Genomic DNA, 22,560 nt, shown 5'->3' with positions numbered 1-22,560 from the left:
GTAGGTAGACTGTGATTCATAATCTTTGGACTGCATGGGTGGAGTGAATCCTGCACTTCTAGATACAGTAGATCTAGCTTGTGTCGTAATGCAATGGACCAGTATGAAATTCAGCTTCTCTTAACTGTATAAAAGTGTGATTGAGAAGTACATGAACTCCAGCAGTGCACAGGACAAGATGCCAAACTTCTCTCAGTGTGCAAATATATCATCCTTAAATATTTAGAGATTTAACAAACATCCTCAATCTGGCTGCAGTTTCACTTCTGCAGTACAACTCACACCCTGTAGCTTTAGATTGTTCCGTTTCCTCTTTTAAAACATCCTTATATGGTCCATATTAAGGAGATATTGCTGCATGAATGTGCTTTTTCAGTGACAGTATCACAAGGAAATGACTGCCTTTCATTTCCTTCATGTTACAGACTGAACAAACAGTTGACTAGAAAAAAATTTGTATATCAGAAACCTACCCTTGTTTTTCTTTCCCTTACTAAACTGTAGCAGAGAAGTCCTGGTATTTATATCAAATCCCTATTTTAAAGTCGACACAAAATAGAAAATGCAAACATCTTTTCTTCCTTATTTTAAAGGTGTTATATGATGTTGCTAAAAATAACATTATTTTGTGTATTTGGTGTAATGAAATGTGTTTATGGGGTTTAAGGTTCAAAAAACACATTATTTTCCACATACTGTACATTATTGTTTCTCCTCTATGCCCCGCCTTTCTGAAACGCGTCGATTTTTACAAAGCTCATCAGTCTGAAAAGCGAGATGTGCTCTGATTGGCCAGCTATCCAGTGCATTGTAATTGGTCGAACACCTCAAGCGTGTGATGGAAATGTTACGCCCCTTACCATACTGTGATGCCGTGTCCCGGAGTGATGACACAAAAACATTAAAACCCATTATAAACGAGGCATTTGTTGCATCCAGTGGGGACATAATTACGGATTATAATGACTTATACTGTTTTTTACACATTGCGTTGCATCGCGCCGCGTAAACATAAAACCATGTCTGCATTTGTGATCAGAGAAATAACAAACAACAAGCGCTACTCTACACTGCTCAAAACTCACGTTTGAATCATCAGTGGCAAATTCTTTAAATATGAAAACGTACTTACAGACTGTGAGTCAGAACAGCCGGCATTGTAGTCTACTCTACCAGGATCAGGAAACAGTAGTGCTGGGCGGTATGACCAAAAATTTATGTCACGGTATTTTTCAAAATTATACCGGTTTCACGGTACATGAAGGTATTTTATTTATTTTTCATGCATGACCGGGTGTTAACCATATTTTCTACTGATTGAGAGAGGAAATACTGCAGTATATTGACTTAGAATGCCCTATTTTACTGTCATGATGAGTGAATATTGTCAAAAAATTCCACACTAAATACACTTTTTGTCTCGTGCCGCGCACTGCCTGCGTCTGAGTAACAAACTAAAAAAAAACAACAAACAAAAAAAGTGCATGTGATATTAACAGACGAACTACGCTCATATTTATAATTCCAAACAATCAGTAAGCGACAGGTGCTTGGAAACGCTGTTTTGTATTCGGTATGAACCAGTATACCGCCCAGCACTAGGAAACAGTCCTCCATAAAATGCGCAGCACACATCTGAATATTTAGGTTGAACTGTTCTGGAACAGTGTTGTAAATACAACTTAACCACTGATTTCTAGTCGTGTCCTCTTTTGGAAGGCCAAACAAAGTATTTTCGCTTTCGCAACGAAACACACAGCGTCTTCAAAACATGGCGGCGTCGGTGGCAGCAACAATAAAGTTACGCCTTCTTTCTTTGCGTGAACATTTGGGCGGTGTCATGCAAATCTTCCTACATCATGACGTAGACATGTGGGGGCGTGTTTGAACGAGGCATTTTAGGAGGACGTGGATGAGTCTTAACTTTTATGAAGAATCTCTCTTTGGGTTTGAGACTTTAGTCTTTGCAACTTTAGGGATCTTATCTATTCACGAACAGCTTGTAACACTCCAAAGAGAAAGGAAAACTTGAAATCGCATCATATGACCCCTTTAAACAGTTTCTTGAACAAAAAAAAAAAAGAGGTGCAAATAGTCAGAGAAGTTGAAGGGAAAGGAAGCTTATTTTAAATATTTAAATATTTTAAATATATAACGATGTGCAAAGATAAATTATTTATAATAACAATAAAAAAAATCAATATTCCATTAAAAATAGGAACTGTCCATTTTTATTTCCTTTTAAGATGAGGGAATTGCCAAAAAAAAAGAAAAGTAAAGAAAAAAGCTGATTGATTAATCATTAGGATGTTGTTTGCAGGCAAACAAGGTTGACTTGTTAATCTAGATTTTTTTTGTTTTGATATATTAAGTGCCAGTACTGTAATTAACAAGCTGACAATGCTGTGCTTTAGCTAAAGTTGTATCACAGCAACAAGAAATGCATATGTTATGGTTATATATTGCACAAAAGGCTGCAAAAGAACAGCGCGCATCTGAAGTGTCTCTGAAGGAAATAATGCATTATTTATCGGCTTTAAGATATCGGCCAAATTTTCTTATCAGGCCGATACCGATAACAGAAAAAATGAGCCGATATGGGCCGATACCGATATGGTGGCCGATATATCGTGCATCCCTAATAATGAACATGACATACAAATGATGATAATTTTCTGCTTGCAAGAGTGATGAGCTCACACATGTGTGCTGCTGAAAAATCTAAGACAAGTCCATACTGGCTGCTTCCTGCTCAAGCTGTGAGTCAAACTTCATCAGCTGCAGCTCCAACTGGCAAAACCTGAACGTCAACATATCGACATGAGGGACTGACCAACAATATAATGCAGATGCAAACTATTCAGACTTAGATGCAGAGATTAGATAAATAGCAGACATTCACCTTTAACCCCATAAAGCTTACTGTATCATATTTGATACATGAATTTCTAAGGCCTCCAAATTACCAACATTGTCAAAATATAGCATCATCTACATGCCTTCTGGTGTCTGACTGGTGTTTTTAGCAACTAAAATGCATTTTAGTATAATTCTAAAAATGTTCACCTACATGTCATTTTGCTCTGAAATCTTTAATGATTTTTACAAGGTAAATGTAAAGATAACTTTTATTTTGTAAAGATAAACACTTTCTGGATTGCAGCAACTTACTTACTTAATTATCCATACATAATTTTTTATAAAACTCCTATTGAAACATAAGTATCAAATATGATACATCAGCCTTTTGAGAAGTGGTTATTTGAACATCTCAATCATCATTGTATTGCATTTGAATTACATTTAAATTTTTGAAATGTTTTGCCCCCACAATGAAAACTACTGAGCTTTGATAATAAAACAAAGTATTTTAATATCTTAATCATCTTAAGACATATTATTGGAAGATATATTCATGATAACTGACATGCATTTTATGCAAGTAGTCTGTTCTCATTGATTGACATTACAAACATTTCAACATCTTGGTCATATAAGTAACAACTGAATCAAATTGCATATTTTTTCCTTCTCGAGTATGAGCTTCACATCATCACTATATCATACTATATGGGCCATAAAAGTCTGATGTATCAAGTAAGATAAATAACATCAAACGCATATGCAAACCATTCTTCAAACTGTATCTAAACAAATTGTTCCATTTCAAAAATTTTATTTTTCTAAATATTATTTCAAATGTCAGGCTTTGGACAGTCACTTAAATTCAGCAAAGATCCCCATTTGAGATGTCATTACACGCCCTTTCTCCAAAACACCACCTTTCAAAGACATGCCAGCAAATTCAACGTCAGCAAACCCAAACAGGCACAATGATTGACAGATGGAGAGCGTTTCTGATTACAAGGTGTTGGCCGCTACCCTGAGTCTTCTTTGCCGTTTACAGAGCCTAAGGCTGTCACAGAGGCAGGTACACATATTCCTGTAATATCTGTCAAGTAGTTGGGACGTTTTGTGTGTGGTATTTCAAAAAAGCAAATAACTTACAGCACCTTTAGTACACTCCAATGTCTCTGATGGAGTATCCTACCCATTTAGAATGCATACAATGATGGGAAAACACTGCTACACAAATATACCGAATCCACTAAGAGCGGTTACAGAATCAACATCTGACTCGCATACTGAACTGAAAGTTATCATAGCTTTCAGTGATGTCCGGAGTTTTGTTTACATAAGGTTTGTGAAACTTAATTCTGTATCATCGCTGCTTGTTCATATGACAGCATGTATAGGGCTTTGTTAAAAAAAAAAAAAAAAGATTAATTGGGCTGGGTCATGTTGCTTTGTAATGTCCCATATTCATAACTTCACCAGCTGCAAAGGCAGCAAAAGCCACTGCTTCTTGTGTCAAGTAACCAGACATGCACGTGGAACTGCAAATGAGAGTTGTAAGCTACAGTGAAGGGCAAATAATGACTGAATTTCAGTCTGTTTCCCATGAAGTATGACTTGCTTGTCTTTTTAATTTCTTAACAGTCCAAAATCATTGTATGATTTAGTTGTACATATGCATAATTAAGTTGTTTGGGTTTGTAACAACAACATCGGGGTGAGTTTCTAGGTGAATGCTTCCTTTATTGTGGTTACAGGAAACCACCAGCCACAAGATGACATGAGTGAGAAACAGGGGTTACAGGTGATCAGCTCTTACCTCTCTGGCGATGCTGCTCAGCGCCTCATCCTCGGCTGAGAAACGGTCTTTAATTGGGGCCCGTTTTCGTCCTGATCCTGGCGTCCCCATGTCAGCAGCAACTTCACGGTGCACGTAGAAAACACTGAATGAGACGTTTATGGTCTCTTCTCACAAAGGTGGTCTATTTGTGTAAAATATAACCTTAATGACCAGTTTGTTGAGACAATAAAGCAATCTAACAGCACACAGCAGAGAAAATTGCATTGACAGTCATTTTTCTATGCAGGTCTATTAGACTTAACTCTGCATCTTGGTGTGTTATTTCATAAAATGTAGGCTAGATAATGTAGGATAGATAAACCTGGCCTCTCGCACTACCTCACACACCCACAAATAGAGGCTTTAGTCATGTGTGTCTGGACTCAGAGCTGATTAACACCAGACACACAACCGAACCTCATAATATAATGTGACAAAGCAGAGAAATATCACAGGCACGGAAGACTAATTCGTTTGATTCTTCAAATAAAGCAGCCTCATCTGTTCTTACATGCTCTTTAGTCAGAAAATGTATTTATACAACGACATTAACAAGCAAATTATTTAAATAAACAAACGAGAGTAGTTTTACCAAAGCATTGTGCGTACGATATCATGCTTGTTGAATGTGTCAGGATCTCATAATGACATTTCAATGTAAATAAACCTATATATAAAAATCTATATTTATAATGATATTTCTGCTGAGGGGCTAAATATAAACTAGCACTCATTCAGCTGCGTGACAAACTAGCTTAAAGCACTTATTTTCCTGAAAGCAAATAAATAACCAGCGCGCTTCAGTATTAAACAGATGAAGTATCCACCACATAAAGCTAAATATGTGTAATTATTATGAATTATAAATGTGCGAAGTAAAATTCAATATTTATGACTCTAGTTAGCGGTTAGCTTGCTAGCTTGTCCTCAAAGACATAAAGTGTGTAAATGTCACTCAAGTCTCGTGCCGTTAATTCACACATTACAGTTTAGTGACCTGCCTGGACTTTCGTGACAGTCGGTTCCCGTGAGTGCCGGTTTCTTACCGTTTCTGTTCGTCACTGTTCCGCTCGAGACTCGGGTCGGTTCTGACTGGGACGCGGGCGCGTTCCCGCTGACTAGAGAGCGCGAGCGCGCGTCACGTGCGCGCCTCCGTTTGCGCGAGAGCACGCGTGCGTGACAGCCACAAACTGTTTCAAATAAAGCAGCCTCATCTGTTCTTACATGCTCTTTAGTCAGAAAATGTATTTATACAACGACATTAACAAGCAAATTATTTAAATAAACAAACGAGAGTAGTTTTACCAAAGCATTGTGCGTACGATATCATGCTTGTTGCATGTGTCAGGATCTCATAATGACATTTCAATGTAAATAAACCTATATATAAAAATCTATATTTATAATGATATTTCTGCTGAGGGGCTAAATATAAACTAGCACTCATTCAGCTGCGTGACAAACTAGCTTAAAGCACTTATTTTCCTGAAAGCAAATAAATAACCAGCGCGCTTCAGTATTAAACAGATGAAGTATCCACCACATAAAGCTAAATATGTGTAATTATTATGAATTATAAATGTGCGAAGTAAAATTAAATATTTATGACTCTAGTTAGCGGTTAGCTTGCTAGCTTGTCCTCAAAGACATAAAGTGTGTAAATGTCACTCAAGTCTCGTGCCGTTAATTCACACATTACAGTTTGGTGACCTGCCTGGACTTTCGTGACAGTCGGTTCCCGTGAGTGCCGGTTTCTTACCGTTTCTGTTCGTCACTGTTCCGCTCGAGACTCGGGTCGGTTCTGACTGGGACGCGGGCGCGGGCGCGTTCCCGCTGACTAGAGAGCGCGAGCGCGCGTCACGTGCGCGCCTCCGTTTGCGCGAGAGCACGCGTGCGTGACAGCCACAAACTGTCAGTCACCTCAAGCTCAAGCTCCCCTGAAAACGGCTCACGTTAATTCACAAGAGGCTTGAAAGCAGCATATCACCGCTAGCATCAGTTTAATTTCTTTGACAAAAGACCGTGAATGGCGGGAAATGCCGCCACACGCTGTTAACGGTCGTTCCTGAAAGTCTGAGGTGTTTTTTCCAGCTTCGCGCTAAACGTCCCGGATGTTGGAAAAGAGGCGTGGCCTCGGAACACGCCTAAACCAGAACCATAGAAAGAGAGAGTTGCGTCAACGGATGTCCAAAACGCTCGATCGTCACGTGATTCACGTAGACCTCAAAGAGTTCCAGGAAGTTCATAGCGGGCAATTCAAATACATTGAGTTGGAGAGACAGAACTGTGATTTTTGGTAATTAGCAGACAATAAAATAATTTATTTACATTATTTATTTATTTATTATTTACTTATTTATAAAATAATGTGTATATATATATATATATATAGCTAGCAAACACGGACTTTTACCATGGTAACTAAAGCCGAAAATATGTTAACAAGGCAGGTAAGGATAGCTGACCACATTAATCCTCAAATATTAGCGGATTTTATCTTTTAAAAACAACACTGTAAACGACATTGTGGTCTTCTACCAAGGTAACTTCAGCCTCTCTATATAAATATAATTGTATGTATGTGTTCTTACAACTTGCATGTTAGTCAAGTTCAATCACATCTTAATGTTCGCTGTCGTTTTACTAATCTCATGGTAAATGTTAAGTTTGTTGTCTTAGAAAATTCATTCCAAATAAATGAAGATATTTTATTAAGTGAAAACTAATCTTGTTTAATGTTTTTGATTCTTGTGCACCCCTCAATTATTCATATATGGCTCTGGTTTAAACCAGCTAACCCTAACCAACTAACTATTAGACCTCCTAAACAGAAATCTGTTCAGATTGTAGATGTCTTTGTGTAATAGTTTATTACCCCCTAGCAAATTACTTGTTATTCAATATTAATAATAAATCCCCACTCTATATTTGACCAATTTACCTCGATACCAACAATACCATCTTAATCCTAACACCAAACCAAACAGATTAACCGTATCCCTAACCAGCTAACACTAGACATGTATTTTTATGATCTCCACACTGGCTCTCAGTGACTGACTGTGTAACCAGATTGTGTAAACCTCATCTGCATTGAGGTGCTTACAATGTCTCATTTTATTTCGAGAGAACATATTTTCAAGGATAAAACTGACTAATAATGATTTCTAATTTCTTATTTTTTTATACCACCACAGACTTCAAAGTTCTGTTACATTTGTAGTCCAATAATGACCTCTAGCTGTTGAAGTCAAAATATTGTCAGAGGTTATAACAGACATTAAGATGTGAATGAATGAATAATATGATAGGCCTATGTGTATGTGAATTATTAATATGGTAAACAAGCAATTCTACTTTCAGTTGAAGTTATTTTCATCTCTTGCAAAAGTCAGTAAGCTATATCAGCTTTTTGATATCAGCTACACATTCTGTACCTTTTTGCATTGTTTTTAACATTTTAAAAACAGATGATTTGTTGTAAGTTGCCAGTGGCGGGCCGTGCATTTTACACCTAGGCCTTCAGTGGCGTCCTACATTAAATAATCCATCTCTTCATACCATCACCATCTATGTATATTATGTTTTTGCAAGTTTGCTCCATTGACATCAAGGCCCGCAGCTGGATGGGGCCACAAGCCTGCAGAAAACAAGCAAACAAATAAATAACACAAAATAAATAAAGAAAGCATGACTTGATAAAACAAATACATTTTTAATTCAATTTACTCCTAAATATATTTTTGGATGTAAATAATAATAATGTAAATTAACACGTGGGGGAAATTAAAAAATAAAAATAAATACAGAAAATAGGCCGGGGGTAATCTGTTTTTATACAGTCTATGGGGGTAATACAAAAAAATCCATGCCACGCCGAATTGAGGCAGTAATTAAAGCAAAAGGAGCCCCTACCAAGTATTGAGTACATTGAATTACTGAAATAAATGAACTTTTCCATGACATTCTAATTTATTGAGATGCACCTGTATATAACTTCCCCCCCCCCAGATATCTAAGCTCTCTGACTTGCTTTCTGTACTCTACATACAATTTAAGGCCTGATCTTTTAGTTTTCTGTACTTCATCAAATTATCTTTGAAATAACAATTGAATTAAAACCATTTTATAAAATGTCTTGTTGCTTACTGATTCTATATGCATCTATGTATATTATGTTTTTGCAAGTTTGCTCCATTGACATCAAGGCCCGCAGCTGGATGGGGCCACAAGCCTGCAGAAAACAAGCAAACAAATAAATAACACAAAATAAAGAAAGAAAGCATGACTTGATAAAACAAATACATTTTTAATTCAATTTACTCCTAAATATATTTTTGGATGTAAATAATAATAATGTAAATTAACACGTGGGGGAAATTTAAAAAAAATAAATAAATACAGAAAATAGGCCGGGGGTAATCTGTTTTTATACAGTCTATGGGGGTAATACAAAAAAAAAGTAATTGTATTTGTTTTAATCAAGTCTCTTGCCAAGGCGGTGTATATCCTCCAGCGCTGCAGGTGGCGCGAACGAGCTCAGTTCGCTGCCATTGAATCAATACAAGAAATAGAGCAAACGTCGCTTTGTTGTGACGCAGATGTGTGCATGACATTGGTGTGGCGTGAATGATCTGAGCAGGTATTTAATAACGCTATTTGTTTAGACTATTTAATATCACTTTACAAGAACATTATGACCAACGTTAAGAGTTCACCTACTTCTCTTGCTTTCACCGATAACCAGAGGCAGTTAAATAACATGAGAATTGCCCGGGGTATTGTCAAGAGGAAAATGAGAAACAAGAGACCAAAAAATGCAGATGAGCTGAAGGCCACTGTCAAAGAAACCTAGGCTTCCATACCACCTCCGCAGTGCCACAAACTGATCACCTCCATGCCACGCCGAATTGAGGCAGTAATTAAAGCAAAAGGAGCCCCTACCAAGTATTGAGTACATTGAATTACTGAAATAAATGAACTTTTCCATGACATTCTAATTTATTGAGATGCACCTGTATATAACTTTTTCCCCCCAGATATCTAAGCTCTCTGACTTGCTTTCTGTACTCTACATACAATTTAAGGCCTGATCTTTTAGTTTTCTGTACTTCATCAAATTATCTTTGAAATAACAATTGAATTAAAACCATTTTATAAAATGTCTTGTTGCTTACTGATTCTATATGCATCTATGTATATTATGTTTTTGCAAGTTTGCTCCATTGACATCAAGGCCCGCAGCTGGATGGGGCCACAAGCCTGCAGAAAACAAGCAAACAAATAAATAACACAAAATAAAGAAAGAAAGCATGACTTGATAAAACAAATACATTTTTAATTCAATTTACTCCTAAATATATTTTTGGATGTAAATAATAATAATGTAAATTAACACGTGGGGGAAATTTAAAAAAAATAAATAAATACAGAAAATAGGCCGGGGGTAATCTGTTTTTATACAGTCTATGGGGGTAATACAAAAAAAAAGTAATTGTATTTGTTTTAATCAAGTCTCTTGCCAAGGCGGTGTATATCCTCCAGCGCTGCAGGTGGCGCGAACGAGCTCAGTTCGCTGCCATTGAATCAATACAAGAAATAGAGCAAACGTCGCTTTGTTGTGACGCAGATGTGTGCATGACATTGGTGTGGCGTGAATGATCTGAGCAGGTATTTAATAACGCTATTTGTTTAGACTATTTAATATCACTTTACAAGAACATTATGACCAACGTTAAGAGTTCACCTACTTCTCTTGCTTTCACCGATAACCAGAGGCAGTTAAATAACATGAGAATTGCCCATACTATACTCGTTATTAATAGAGAAAACGTTTCTAAAATCTTTGTTTTAAATTTTGGCTTGTTTAATGTCAGGTCGGGATGGCCCTGTCGTTGTCCGGGGTGATTTTGCCCAAACTGATGCAGCAGAGGGCTTTCAGGTGAACACTTTCTTCATTGTTGAGGTTCACATAATCATGGGAGAAATATGAGGGAATTGTAATATGCCTTTTTAGGGTTAAATTCTACAAAAGCGATCATTTATAATCACGAATGACTGCAGAAATATATTGGTCAGCAAGTGTGGGCATCCTGGTTTTGATATCTAGGGTGATTTCGAAACCAATAGTTATAAACTAGTTACCACACATGAGAATTCAAATGTTTTGCTCTGGATATATGATTAGTGGTCGAGTTTCTCAGAAATTATGAGATATACACTGCTTATATCAGTACATTAGACATGATATATGAATCATTTTTTGTTTAAATGTGTTGACTTGTCATGTACAGTGTTGGGGAAAGTTACTTTTAAAAGTAATGCATTACAATACTACGTTACTTCCTAAAAAAAGTAACTAATTACGTTACTTAGTTACTTTTTATGGAAAGTAATGCGTTATATTACTCCATGCCACGCCGAATTGAGGCAGTAATTAAAGCAAAAGGAGCCCCTACCAAGTATTGAGTACATTGAATTACTGAAATAAATGAACTTTTCCATGACATTCTAATTTATTGAGATGCACCTGTATATAACTTTTTCCCCCCAGATATCTAAGCTCTCTGACTTGCTTTCTGTACTCTACATACAATTTAAGGCCTGATCTTTTAGTTTTCTGTACTTCATCAAATTATCTTTGAAATAACAATTGAATTAAAACCATTTTATAAAATGTCTTGTTGCTTACTGATTCTATATGCATCTATGTATATTATGTTTTTGCAAGTTTGCTCCATTGACATCAAGGCCCGCAGCTGGATGGGGCCACAAGCCTGCAGAAAACAAACAAACAAATAAATAACACAAAATAAAGAAAGAAAGCATGACTTGATAAAACAAATACATTTTTAATTCAATTTACTCCTAAATATATTTTTGGATGTAAATAATAATAATGTAAATTAACACGTGGGGGAAATTTAAAAAAAATAAATAAATACAGAAAATAGGCCGGGGGTAATCTGTTTTTATACAGTCTATGGGGGTAATACAAAAAAAAAGTAATTGGTATTTGTTTTAATCAAGTCTCTTGCCAAGGCGGTGTATATCCTCCAGCGCTGCAGGTGGCGCGAACGAGCTCAGTTCGCTGCCATTGAATCAATACAAGAAATAGAGCAAACGAGTAACTAATTACGTTACTTGGTTACTTTTTATGGAAAGTAATGCGTTATATTACTTTTGCGTTACTTTCGTGTTACTTTTTAAATTTAAGCAGGGCTTGATTTTAATATAAAAAGTTATATTTATAGCAAATATAAAAGCCCTTTCACACCAAAAAGTGTAATGAATAAACCTCAGGCTGAAGAAAAAGTAAATTCACGTCTGTACAGTAGAACGAAGAAGAAGAAACACTTTTCAGCAATAACAAAAACAATGAAGCACAATTGTTAGTTTCTCTAAAGTCATTTTTGCTTATTAGTATGGTTAAACTGGATCATCAAAGGTCAGCAGCAAAGATATTGGTTAATAAAATGGGATTAGATACATTTGTGTTATTTAACATATTTAATTATTGCAGGTTTGCGTCATATTCTGAGTTTGCATTTCACTGTTTTAATTCATTTTGATGAATACTAAATCTGTTTTTTGTGAGTGGGATGAATTAATGCACATTCACATTTAGTCTAGAACTACAGTAACATGATGTTCACGCAGCGCACACAACTCCTCTGCACTTCCAGTTTCTCCCAATATGGGGACAGGAGACTTGTCAGTCAATAAATGGGAAAACAAAGTAACTGGCGTTACTTTTTTGAAAAAGTAACTCAAGATATTTTCTTGTAAATTAAAAAAGTAATGCGTTACTTTACTAGTTACTTGAAAAAAGTAATCCGATTACGTAACTCGCGTTACTTGTAATGCGTTACCCCCAACACTGGTCATATATTTTGCATTGTAGTTCAAACCATCATATTATCATCTCACTGCAGTGTCTCAGCAGCTGTGGCCGCTATTCAGAAGTTAACACGCGTGAGGGTGGTCGACAACAGTGCTCTTGGAAATTCCCATCACCACCGTCCACCAAAAGTCATTCACGTATACACCAAGAATGTAATCGGTAAAGTGGGAGACAGAGTCTTACTGGCCATTAAAGGACAGAAGAAAAAAGCTCTCATAGTGGGTCACAAGATGCCTGGAGCTCGAATGACCCCACGCTTCGACTCAAATAACGTGGTTTTGATCGAAGAGAATGGAAACCCCACAGGAACAAGAATAAAAGCTCCTATACCAACACATCTGCGCAAAATGGAGGGGGAATACTCTAAACTGTTAGCCATTGCTCAGCGATTTGTTTAAATTGGTGTTTTTGTATTCTGGGAGGACAAATCCTAAAATATGTCTCATGTATTTAACTACTTATCTTTGTAAATATAACAATTCTTCATGCCATTCAGGAAATTAGCTTTCATGATTACTTGTGGAATTATTTGTAATAAAATATGTGGATGAAACTTTGTAATACTATTTGCTATAGTTATTACTTGTGATTTTGTAGAGAATGGTACATAAACTGGATTAAAGTGTGCCATTTTCCACCAAGAAGTATTTTTTTAATAGTATATCAACTTTTCTTTCTCACAATTCTCACAATTCTTTCTCAGAATTGCGAAATATAGCTCCTATACCAACACATCTGCGCAAAATGGAGGGGGAATACTCTAAACTGTTAGCCATTGCTCAGCGATTTGTTTAAATTGGTGTTTTTGTATTCTGGGAGGACAAATCCTAAAATATGTCTCATGTATTTAACTACTTATCTTTGTAAATATAACAATTCTTCATGCCATTCAGGAAATTAGCTTTCATGATTACTTGTGGAATTATTTGTAATAAAATATGTGGATGAAACTTTGTAATACTATTTGCTATAGTTATTACTTGTGATTTTGTAGAGAATGGTACATAAACTGGATTAAAGTGTGCCATTTTCCACCATGGGACAAAAAAAAAAGAAGTATTTTTTTAATAGTATATCAACTTTTCTTTCTCACAATTCTCACAATTGTTTCTCAGAATTGCGAAATATAAACTTGCAATTCTGAAAAAGTTAGAATTGTGGGAGAAATAGGAATTCTAATTACTTTTTTATTTTTTGATTCTGAAGAAAAAACTGAAATGGAACAGAAAAAAAAAACTGCAAGATGTAAACTTGGCATTGCAAGAAAAAGTCAGAAATTAAGTTTATTTCTTGCAATTCTGATTTTTTTCCCCCCCTTCTGACTTGTAAATTTATATATTGCGATTCTGACTTTTTTCCTCAGAACTGTGAATTTATATCTTGCAATTCCGAAATTTTTTATCAGAATTTTGAGCAAAAAAGTCAGAATTGTGTGATAATTCAATATTACTAACATAAACCAGCTTAAAAATTCAATTCCACACAAATCACCATTAAATGCTCCAATATGACTTGTAAGAACATTTCAGGTTTTAGGATTTGTTTTTTAATAACATATGTTTGTTATGCAAGTTTAGTATAACAGCAGTTTATTCTGAAGCTCTGGTTCATAGGAAATCAGTGACAATATCTACCCAATTACGCATTGTGCATCTAAAGCATTTTTAATAGGATGCATAAGTTCACCTTATAGGAGAACATACAGTGCTGTGGTTTATCCAAAAAAGTCAGAATTGTGTGATAATTCAATATTACTAACATAAACCAGCTTAAAAATTCAATTCCACACAAATCACCATTAAATGCTCCAATATGACTTGTAAGAACATTTCAGGTTTTAGGATTTGTTTTTTAATAACATGTTTGTTATGCAAGTTTAGTATAACAGCAGTTTATTCTGAAGCTCTGGTTCATAGGAAATCAGTGACAATATCTACCCAATTACGCATTGTGCATCTAAAGCATTTTTAATAGGATGCATAAGTTCACCTTATAGGAGAACATACAGTGCTGTGGTTTATCCCCCCCCCATGGCACTATTCATAGACAGCCTTTTGAAATAAAGTTCTGTTAGGACAAAACTTGAAGCTCACTTGATATTTATCCCATGCACATGATGTTTCTCAGCCATTCCATCAGTCATTACAGCAGAAGTGAGTGGAGGTCCTCTTTCTTGTGTTTCACACTACAGGGGTTTTCTTTGTAGTGTAACTGCAATATGTAATATTGAGAGAAAAAGAAATCCTTAAAAAACTAGTAGCACTGTATTCTAATGAGGTTATAGTGGCATTGTTGCATGAGGAGTTCAGCATTGAGGCACTTTCCAGCAGGTTCTTGAGTTGGACGTTCATGAAATGGTCTACCTCAACCGCACATGGTCATGAAGAGCCACTACACAACAAAAGTACAATGAGAGATTAGTGTTTTGCAGATGGTTTGTTTCAACATTTGACTGAAATGAAATCAAGCCAGAGCACCTCAGATAGGTTCATCTCAGCCGTTCCTGTTCCATCTTTGTCCAACTGCTGAAAAGATCCTACAAGAAAGTGCAAGACCAAGAAAAACAAGCTGGGATAAAGCATTTTGGGTATGTTTAAAAAATATATTAAGAGCCACCATGTGATACAAAAAGAAACACCTACTGAACATGGCTTCCAGTTTGATCAAGCAGCAGACGAAGTTATCAAAATCGATTACCTCGTTCTCAGCGTATTTGGCTACAAGAATCTGGTTGAGTCTGTTATTGAGCCTAAAACCTGTAAAAGTGTACAGGATGACAGGATGGGTCTTTCAGAGAGACTAATTTATATATACATCATTGAAAAATTTGGGGTTGAAAATATTTTTGTAATGTAACGTATAATATTTTAAGTCTTATGCTCACTATTAGGATACAGTAAAAACAGTAATATTGCGATACTGAATATTTTTAAGTGTAATTTGTTCCTGTGATGGCAAAGCTGAATTTTCAGCAGCCATTGCCAATTTTTTTTTAGGAGTTTTTGATGAATAGAACAGTATTTATTTGAAATATAAATCTTTTGTGATATTATAAATGTCTTTACTGTCACATCTGACCAATTTAATGCATCTTTGCTGAATAAAAAAATATTAAGTTCTTTAAAAAAAAAATGAAATGATATTAAAATCCTGACTCATGACAAGTAAATTATCTCAATTCATTCAAGTTTTTGCACCATTTTAATGAAATGAATGTCTCTTTTACCTGCTGATTCTACAGCCAGACGCATCTCATAAGAGCTCATAGTCCCTGACTTATCAATATCAAACTCTCTGAAGATCCCCTGAGTGAAAAGGAAAGAATGAATATTTATTTTGAACACTGTACTAAAGAAGCTATGAACATTTCATAGTGTGAAATTAATTTAAAAAAGGCTGACCTAAGACACTCACCAGTAACTTCCTTACTTTGTTCCAGAGGATCTGAAACTCTACTAAACCCAACCGTGCACTACCATCTTTCTGATGAACAGAGTCAAGAGTAAAAACAGATACATGTTGTCTGATCACAACTGATCAGATGTTACTTATCACAGAAAATAATTTAGCAAGGCAATGTACCAGAATAAATGCTTCTTATTAACATATTCTGCTAACCTTTGTGCACAAATATTTGCTGTCATCGGCATTTAAAGCCAATAAACATAGCCTATGAGCTTCAGGTTTCTGCTTTTAAACATCCAGCATTTCTGAAATTCAGACTTCCACTGTATTTGCATGAATGTAAAAAGGATTGCTGCTTGTTTTTACCAACTCAAGAACGAGTCAAAATGATTTTCCATAGTAATTGTAAATAGACCATAGCTGTTTCCATAGCTGTTAATAGACCTTAAAGTCCCCATGAAATCAAAATGAAAGTTTTTTGGGTGTTAGTATCAATATGTTAGTCTTAAGGTTATCTATAAGGCAGTGTGCTCCAAAACAGGGACACAATTCGCATTTAGGAGATATAAGCATTCAAAGCTTGCAGTTCGTCACTTCCGCCAAAACGGCTCAACGTTCTTTTTGACGTCACATTGTACTTTAGCTTCTCATCAAACTTTCTGTCCAATCAAATGTTCTCTAGAATCCGAAGCCCCGCCCCCTACACTGTAACATAGACGCTGAAGCCGCGGCTGAAATCGGTCAATTGTCCACAGAATTAGTATTCTCTGTACAGTGAATGGCACGTAGTGCACTATATAGGTGACAGGGAATGATTCAAACAGTGTAAATATACTTTCCATTGAGGAAAAAAAGAAGTCTGGTTTTGCGCTGTGTCATGCTAACCACCGCACCGCACACATACTCTGCTCCAGGTCCAGAGACATTATAGCACGGAGCGGATCACATGCGCGAGTCGGCGCAGACCACAAAATGTATCGGAGCTATTTGAATTCTACACAGAATGCTATATTTTATAGCAATATGGATGAGATTGTGGCTGGCATACCCTGTCAAATGTGGCTTTACGGAGCTCAATGGCTCTAGGCCAAGCTATGATATAAACGAACGCTATTGGCTATTTTAAAAAGGGGCGGGGCTGCTTGATATGTCCCGCCCTGTCTTCCTGTTTCTGTTAAAATGATGTCAACACATAGAGTAACGCTGCGTGTTTCTAAGCGTTTCAGGGGACCTTTAACTTGTATTTAACCTCAGAATACTCTTTTAAATAGTGAAGGATACATCCAAGAGGTTTACCATAGTTCTGCAGGACTCCATGCTGAAGCCATCTGTCTTTAGATCCTTGTCTGAGAGAGAAACAGTTCATTCAAATCAGATAAACAGGTTCGTTTTGACTGCGTTGACCCCAAGTGTAGGCAAAATAGCGTTACTCACGTTTGGACACTACTCTGTTGAGAATAGTTCTGAGTTCATGGACAGATATCTCCATATCCTAAAACAAGAAAAAAATGTTCAAATGTTGATATTTAAATGCAATGTTCTAACACTGTAGTAGAGCTAAAATAGAAAAACACGGTTTTATATATTTATTCACCTCTCCAGCCAGCTGGGCAAACAAGGACTTGAAAGAGTCATCAATATCATCCTCTGTAATTTCTGCCTACAAAGGAGCCACGTTTATTAAAAAGTCTAAAGAATATGGCATTTGTTTTCTAATTAATGTGGATCCAAAATCCTACCTCATCCTCCAGGTCAGCTGAAATCTCGTCATCCAACTCCCTTTGAGGGAAAAAGTGAAAGTTGTGACAGAATAAAATGTACTAATCCTAGTATCATTCCAAATCCAATTTTCTTTTTTTCCATGCAGCACAATAGGAAATATGACAAGAGAAAATAACTGCATCATCAAAGTAGTGCATATGACTTGTGCATTATATTACTATATGTAAATATAGTTATACATTATATAAAAACATAAAAAAATTATGATCATTTTCTGTTATATATATATATATATATATATATATATATATATATATATATATATATATGTGTGTGTGTGTGTGTGTGTGTGACCCTGGACCACAAAACCAATAAGGGTCAATTTTTCGAAATTGAGATTTATACATCATCTGAAAGCTGAATAAATAAGCTTTCCATTGATGTATGGTTTGTCAGGATAGGATAATATTTGGCCGAGATACAATTATTTGAAAACTTGGAATCTGAGGGTGCAAAAAAATCAAAATATTGAGAAAATCGCCTTTAAATTTGTCCAAATGAAATTCTTAGCAATGCATATTACTAATCAAAAATTACGCTTGAATATATTTACAGTAGGACGTTTACAAAATATATTCATGGAACATGATCTTTACTTAATATCCTAATGATTTTTGGCATAAAAGAAAAATCAATAATTTAGACCCATACAATGTATTTTTGGATATTGCTACAAATATACCCCAGCGACTTAAGGTTTTGTGGTCCAGGGCCACATATAATATATGTACTGTAATAGATTGTATTGTATTAAAGGGGTAATATGATGCGATTTAAAGAGAAAACTACGCGTTTGAGAGAGGCGGGGCATGGAGGACCTACAAAAATGTACAGTATTTGAAAAATAATGTGTTTTTTGAACATTAAAGCATGTCAACATATTCTGTTACACCAAATACACAAAATAATGATCTTTAAAATAGCATCATATGACCCCTTTAATGAATGCATAAAATCTCTGTCCACTCTCAGTGGAAAAATGAAGCTTGGAAATTGGACAGATATATCATGAGAGTGAGTAAAAAATGAATTTTTGGGTGCTATTTCAAAAATGAACACACACTCACTCCGTCTGTGACTGCTTTTCAGTGAAGACTCGTAGGACAAAATCAGCGTCTTTGCTGGGTTCGAAGGTGGAGGGGACGATGATGTATTCACCGGGAGGCAGGCGGAGACGAGTGCTCACCTCCCGCAGGTTAATGAAGGACTCAGAGCGGGCAGACGATGAGTGTTTTAGGAAGAAGTCCTTTTTAAGGTGAACGTTCTGACAGCCGGCATACTGCAGACAGATGGAAATGACAAATCTGTGCCGTACGCAAAATTATCCCACTGTTATTCCACTGTGAATAATCTAGAGGAAAATTCAACCCTCTGTTTTAAAAATAAATGACCTGTTTATGGAAGTATACATGCCTTAATAATGTAGGCAACCCTATTTAACAAAAAAATTGTTGACATGGGTTCATACCTCTTCAGGAATCTGCAAGGAGGAGAAAATAAGGAAAAGAAAGGAAACAATTAGGCACAAAGTTATCTATAAACTCAATTTGAACATATTTTGCTCTTCACCTCGTAGATAGCAAAGCCGATGGTGTGCATGTCCTGTCCGTGGTGGCGGTACCGTCTGCGGTCTTTCTGCATTAAAGCCACCAGGAAACTGCAGGCCACTTCTTCATCCTCTGGGTCATCGTCTTCCTCCAGCAATGTGATCTTATACTGTGGATTGATCCAGAATGTGTCTGCCAAATAGTACAGGAACATGTACCAGTCAAGGGTTCAAATCCCAGATAAAGCTGGTAGCTGAGCTTGATTTATGAATTAATAATTGTTCATCTTGTTCGTGATATGATGCTTTATACACTACTTTTACACTATTTTTAAGAAATGTATATTTTATTCAGCAATAATGCATTAAATTGATTAAAAGTGACAGTAAAGATTTTTATAATGCTACAAAAGATGTACTGTTCTTTTGAACTTTGTATTCATCAAACAATCCTAGGGAAAAATGTGCCACTGTTTCCACAAAAAAATAATGACCAACCCATTATGACCAACAATACAGCCACACTGTGACCTCAACTAATAAAATCGCTGGATGTGAACAGGGGTGTTACTCACTGGGATGGTTTCGGCAGCCTCCTGCGGTACTGCCTCTCCGCCAGGCACCGTGAAACTTGATGGTGTTCCAGTGGCTCAGGTCATCATCACTCAGAGCATCAGGGGTCAGATTACAAATCTCCAGCCTGGAGAACTGCTGCAAAAACTCACTGAACGACATCCTGGTGACAAAGGGAAGTGTTTATTTATGCTGTGAGTGTACGCAATGCGTTTTTGGTCTACTGATGTGTCAAATTTATAGGAATAGTTCACCCAAAAATAAAAATTTTCTAAAAATGTACTCACCTTCATGACATCCCGTATATATAGATGAGTTTGTTCCTTCATCAAAACTTGCTCACCAATGGATCCTCTGCTGTGAATGGGTGCCGTCAGAATTAGAGGCCAAACAGCTGATAAACATATCACAATAATCCACACAACTCCAATCCATCAGTTAATCAATCTTGTAATTGAAAAGTTGCATATTTGTAAGAAACAAATCCATCACTAAAGCATTTCAACTTTAAACCAATGCTTATGGCCTATATATAAGCCCAGAATCTATAATAACGCTTCCTCCAGTGAAAAAGTTGATCCCCTGCTGTCCTCTCACAAAATCCTAACACATATTTGGTTAGAACTGTTCTGGACTGTTTTTGCTTGTAAACAGTGCTTGATTTGTGCATATTTCTCTCCTGATTCAGGCAAGACAACTTTTTTTAATCAGCTGTTTGGACTCTCATTCTGACGGCACCCATTCAACTGCAGAGGATCCATTGGTGAGCAGGTGATGTATGGTTAAATTTCTCTAAATCTGTTCTGATGAAGAAACAAACTTATCTACATCTTGGATGACCTGAGGGTGAGTACATTTTCAGCAAATTTTGGGTGAACTATTGCTTAAATTTTTATTGCTGATAAAGCTCACCAGAACTCGCCATCCTCCATTTTTAAGTGCAAGTCATCCTTCTCAGATGGATCAATTTCATCCCATTCAGGGGAGCTGGAGAGGAAACATACACAGTCTTCTTACTCAGTGACTTGGGCTGAACTGAATAAGAGTTTCTGTGTTATTTCTTACTTGTCGCTCCAGGCCCCCGTCCATTCAACCTGACCCCATGGGTTACGGATGCGGATTAGCCTCTCTGTATGATCCCTAAATTCCACCTGTCAAAGAGAGATCGCACACATGAAGGCAGACTAAATTAAACTCAAATGTGCTTATGAGCAACATATACTAAAAGCATCACCTGTTTGAGAGCAGTCACTGAGTAAGCATGACCCTTAACCAGCTTCTTGAACGTCACAGATTCCATGTCAAAGGCACTGGTGATCTGATACACAACCAGAAATAATATATTAACCTAAACCTAGATTGAGGTAAATAAATGTTTCTAAAGAAATATCAAATTACCTATATTATTAGTGTTTTGTAAATCCATGCAATTACAACTGCCATTAAATGTGACATAAATCAAATTTTGTAGTAAACGGAGTATAGTAAATTCAGTTCTCACATCAATAGAGCAGCCTAGCAGGGAGCCTCTCTCCAGGGCTTTGCTGATGATTCGGTACAGGTCTCTCGGAGCCTTCCGGAGCTCGTACATCTCTGAAACCCCTCCGGTGAAATCCTCAAAACCCTCAGTAGTGGATCCTCCAGAGAGAGCTTCATAGGAGCCATTTAGCCTGGCACAAAACAAACAAACACACAAGTAAGGAGACTGTCCTCCTTAGACTATGCTAAAATCTTTATTAAACAAGAAAGAGACTGTCCACTTTTGTAAATGATTCTTGTTTAGTAAGAACACATTTTGCTGGCCTTTACCAAAATGTCTATCAGGACATACTTAGCATAGGCTTTTTCAACCAAGGCACTCCAGAACTCATTTCCCTCTGCTGAATGGACAAACATGATCTCTCCGTCTCTGACCGGGAGCCGATCATCAATCACGATGTCGACCCACTCACCAAACTGCCAGAACTGCACAACAGAAAAAAAGCAACTGTAATGAACCTAACATACATATGATAGACAGTGATTAGTATGAAGAAAAGCCTGAGAGGGCTCCAGATTAAAGATGCGCTCACATTTAAAGTTGCACATTTTGGTAAAACAGAGTAATTTCAATAAAATCAATGCAATCTGGAATTTCGCCACTGAGCTGCCCAACAGAAATCTCCTTGACAATTGACATTAGACAATTTAAATAGACAACTGACCTTTTTTTTTTTTTGCTATAATGTGTCTGCTCTATATATATATATATACACTCCCGGACAAAAATTTGAGATCAGAACGATTTTGTATGTTTTTTAAAGGAGTTTCTTATGCTCATCAAGGCAGCATTTATTTGATCAAAAATACAGGAAAAAATGTAATATTGTGAAATATTAATATGATGTAAAATTAAAGTTTTCTATTTTAATATACATTAAAATGTAATTTATTCCTGTGATGCAAAGCTGAATTTTCAGCATCATTACTCCAGTCTTCAGTGTTACATGATCCTTCAGAAATCATTCTAATATGCTGATTTATCATCAAATGCATCATTCATTCATTCCTTTTTTTGGAACCTGTGATACTTTTTTTCAGGATTCTTTGATGAATAAAAAGTTTAAAAGAAGAGCATTTATTTAAAATAGAAATCTTTTCTAACAAATTTTGAAA

General features: G+C 36.3%; 3 protein-coding genes across 5 annotated transcripts in view; 1 reads left to right on the top strand and 2 right to left on the bottom strand.

The window, feature by feature from the left end:
* Positions 1-5,875, bottom strand: part of LOC107549132 (leucine-rich repeat flightless-interacting protein 2-like) — a 30,462-nt gene extending 24,587 nt beyond the window's left edge. Inside the window, exons 1-2 of the mRNA XM_016230115.1 lie at positions 5,743-5,875; positions 4,676-4,776 (exon numbers count right to left, since the gene is read on the bottom strand). Of these exons, the coding sequence (XP_016085601.1) occupies positions 4,676-4,765 (90 nt within the window). The 5' untranslated portion in view covers positions 4,766-4,776; positions 5,743-5,875. The remainder of the gene's footprint in view (positions 1-4,675; positions 4,777-5,742) is intronic.
* Positions 5,876-9,263: 3,388 nt separating this feature from the next.
* mrpl14 (mitochondrial ribosomal protein L14) lies at positions 9,264-13,549 on the top strand. 3 transcript variants are annotated; one of them, XM_016230132.1, is made up of 4 exons: positions 10,270-10,366; positions 10,573-10,637; positions 12,631-12,946; positions 13,344-13,549. In XM_016230132.1, exons 2-4 carry the CDS (start codon positions 10,579-10,581, stop codon positions 13,392-13,394), a joined length of 426 nt encoding a protein of 141 aa, XP_016085618.1. In that variant the 5' UTR covers positions 10,270-10,366; positions 10,573-10,578; the 3' UTR covers positions 13,395-13,549. The 3 variants fall into 3 exon arrangements, with proteins under 3 accessions (XP_016085619.1, XP_016085618.1, XP_016085617.1); XM_016230133.1 differs by lacking the exons at positions 10,270-10,366; positions 13,344-13,549 and adding an exon at positions 9,264-9,338 and having other exon boundaries at positions 12,631-13,152; XM_016230131.1 differs by lacking the exon at positions 13,344-13,549 and having other exon boundaries at positions 12,631-13,152.
* Positions 13,550-14,622: 1,073 nt separating this feature from the next.
* The window catches only part of LOC107549131 (calpain-1 catalytic subunit-like), a 14,163-nt gene continuing 6,225 nt past the window's right edge, over positions 14,623-22,560 (bottom strand). The window contains exons 5-22 of the mRNA XM_016230114.1: positions 21,737-21,870; positions 21,407-21,575; positions 21,140-21,223; positions 20,971-21,056; positions 20,818-20,892; positions 19,908-20,068; positions 19,356-19,525; positions 19,255-19,266; positions 18,854-19,065; positions 17,744-17,783; positions 17,599-17,664; positions 17,439-17,496; positions 17,286-17,350; positions 16,014-16,082; positions 15,826-15,904; positions 15,242-15,355; positions 15,077-15,135; positions 14,623-14,990 (exon numbers count right to left, since the gene is read on the bottom strand). Coding sequence (XP_016085600.1) covers positions 14,964-14,990; positions 15,077-15,135; positions 15,242-15,355; positions 15,826-15,904; positions 16,014-16,082; positions 17,286-17,350; positions 17,439-17,496; positions 17,599-17,664; positions 17,744-17,783; positions 18,854-19,065; positions 19,255-19,266; positions 19,356-19,525; positions 19,908-20,068; positions 20,818-20,892; positions 20,971-21,056; positions 21,140-21,223; positions 21,407-21,575; positions 21,737-21,870 — 1,680 coding nt within the window. The 3' untranslated portion in view covers positions 14,623-14,963. The remainder of the gene's footprint in view (positions 14,991-15,076; positions 15,136-15,241; positions 15,356-15,825; positions 15,905-16,013; positions 16,083-17,285; positions 17,351-17,438; positions 17,497-17,598; positions 17,665-17,743; positions 17,784-18,853; positions 19,066-19,254; positions 19,267-19,355; positions 19,526-19,907; positions 20,069-20,817; positions 20,893-20,970; positions 21,057-21,139; positions 21,224-21,406; positions 21,576-21,736; positions 21,871-22,560) is intronic.

Source organism: Sinocyclocheilus grahami, unplaced genomic scaffold (assembly GCF_001515645.1).
Source record: "Sinocyclocheilus grahami isolate Dianchi unplaced genomic scaffold, SAMN03320097.WGS_v1.1 scaffold363.1, whole genome shotgun sequence".
In the NCBI taxonomy this organism is placed as follows: domain Eukaryota; kingdom Metazoa; phylum Chordata; class Actinopteri; order Cypriniformes; family Cyprinidae; genus Sinocyclocheilus; species Sinocyclocheilus grahami.
Note: the sequence above shows the minus strand (reverse complement) of the source record. Positions and strands in the feature narration are given on the sequence as shown.

Bases quoted from the DNA above. Each gene is read 5' to 3' on its own strand.
- mrpl14 (XM_016230132.1), top strand. From the start codon at position 10,579: ATGGCCCTGTCGTTGTCCGGGGTGATTTTGCCCAAACTGATGCAGCAG. The intron at 10,638-12,630 runs GTGAACACTTTC...ATCTCACTGCAG, and splicing joins ATGCAGCAGAGGGCTTTCAG to TGTCTCAGCAGCTGTGGCCG. The intron at 12,947-13,343 runs ATGGAGGGGGAA...CATCTGCGCAAA, and splicing joins TACCAACACATCTGCGCAAA to ATGGAGGGGGAATACTCTAA.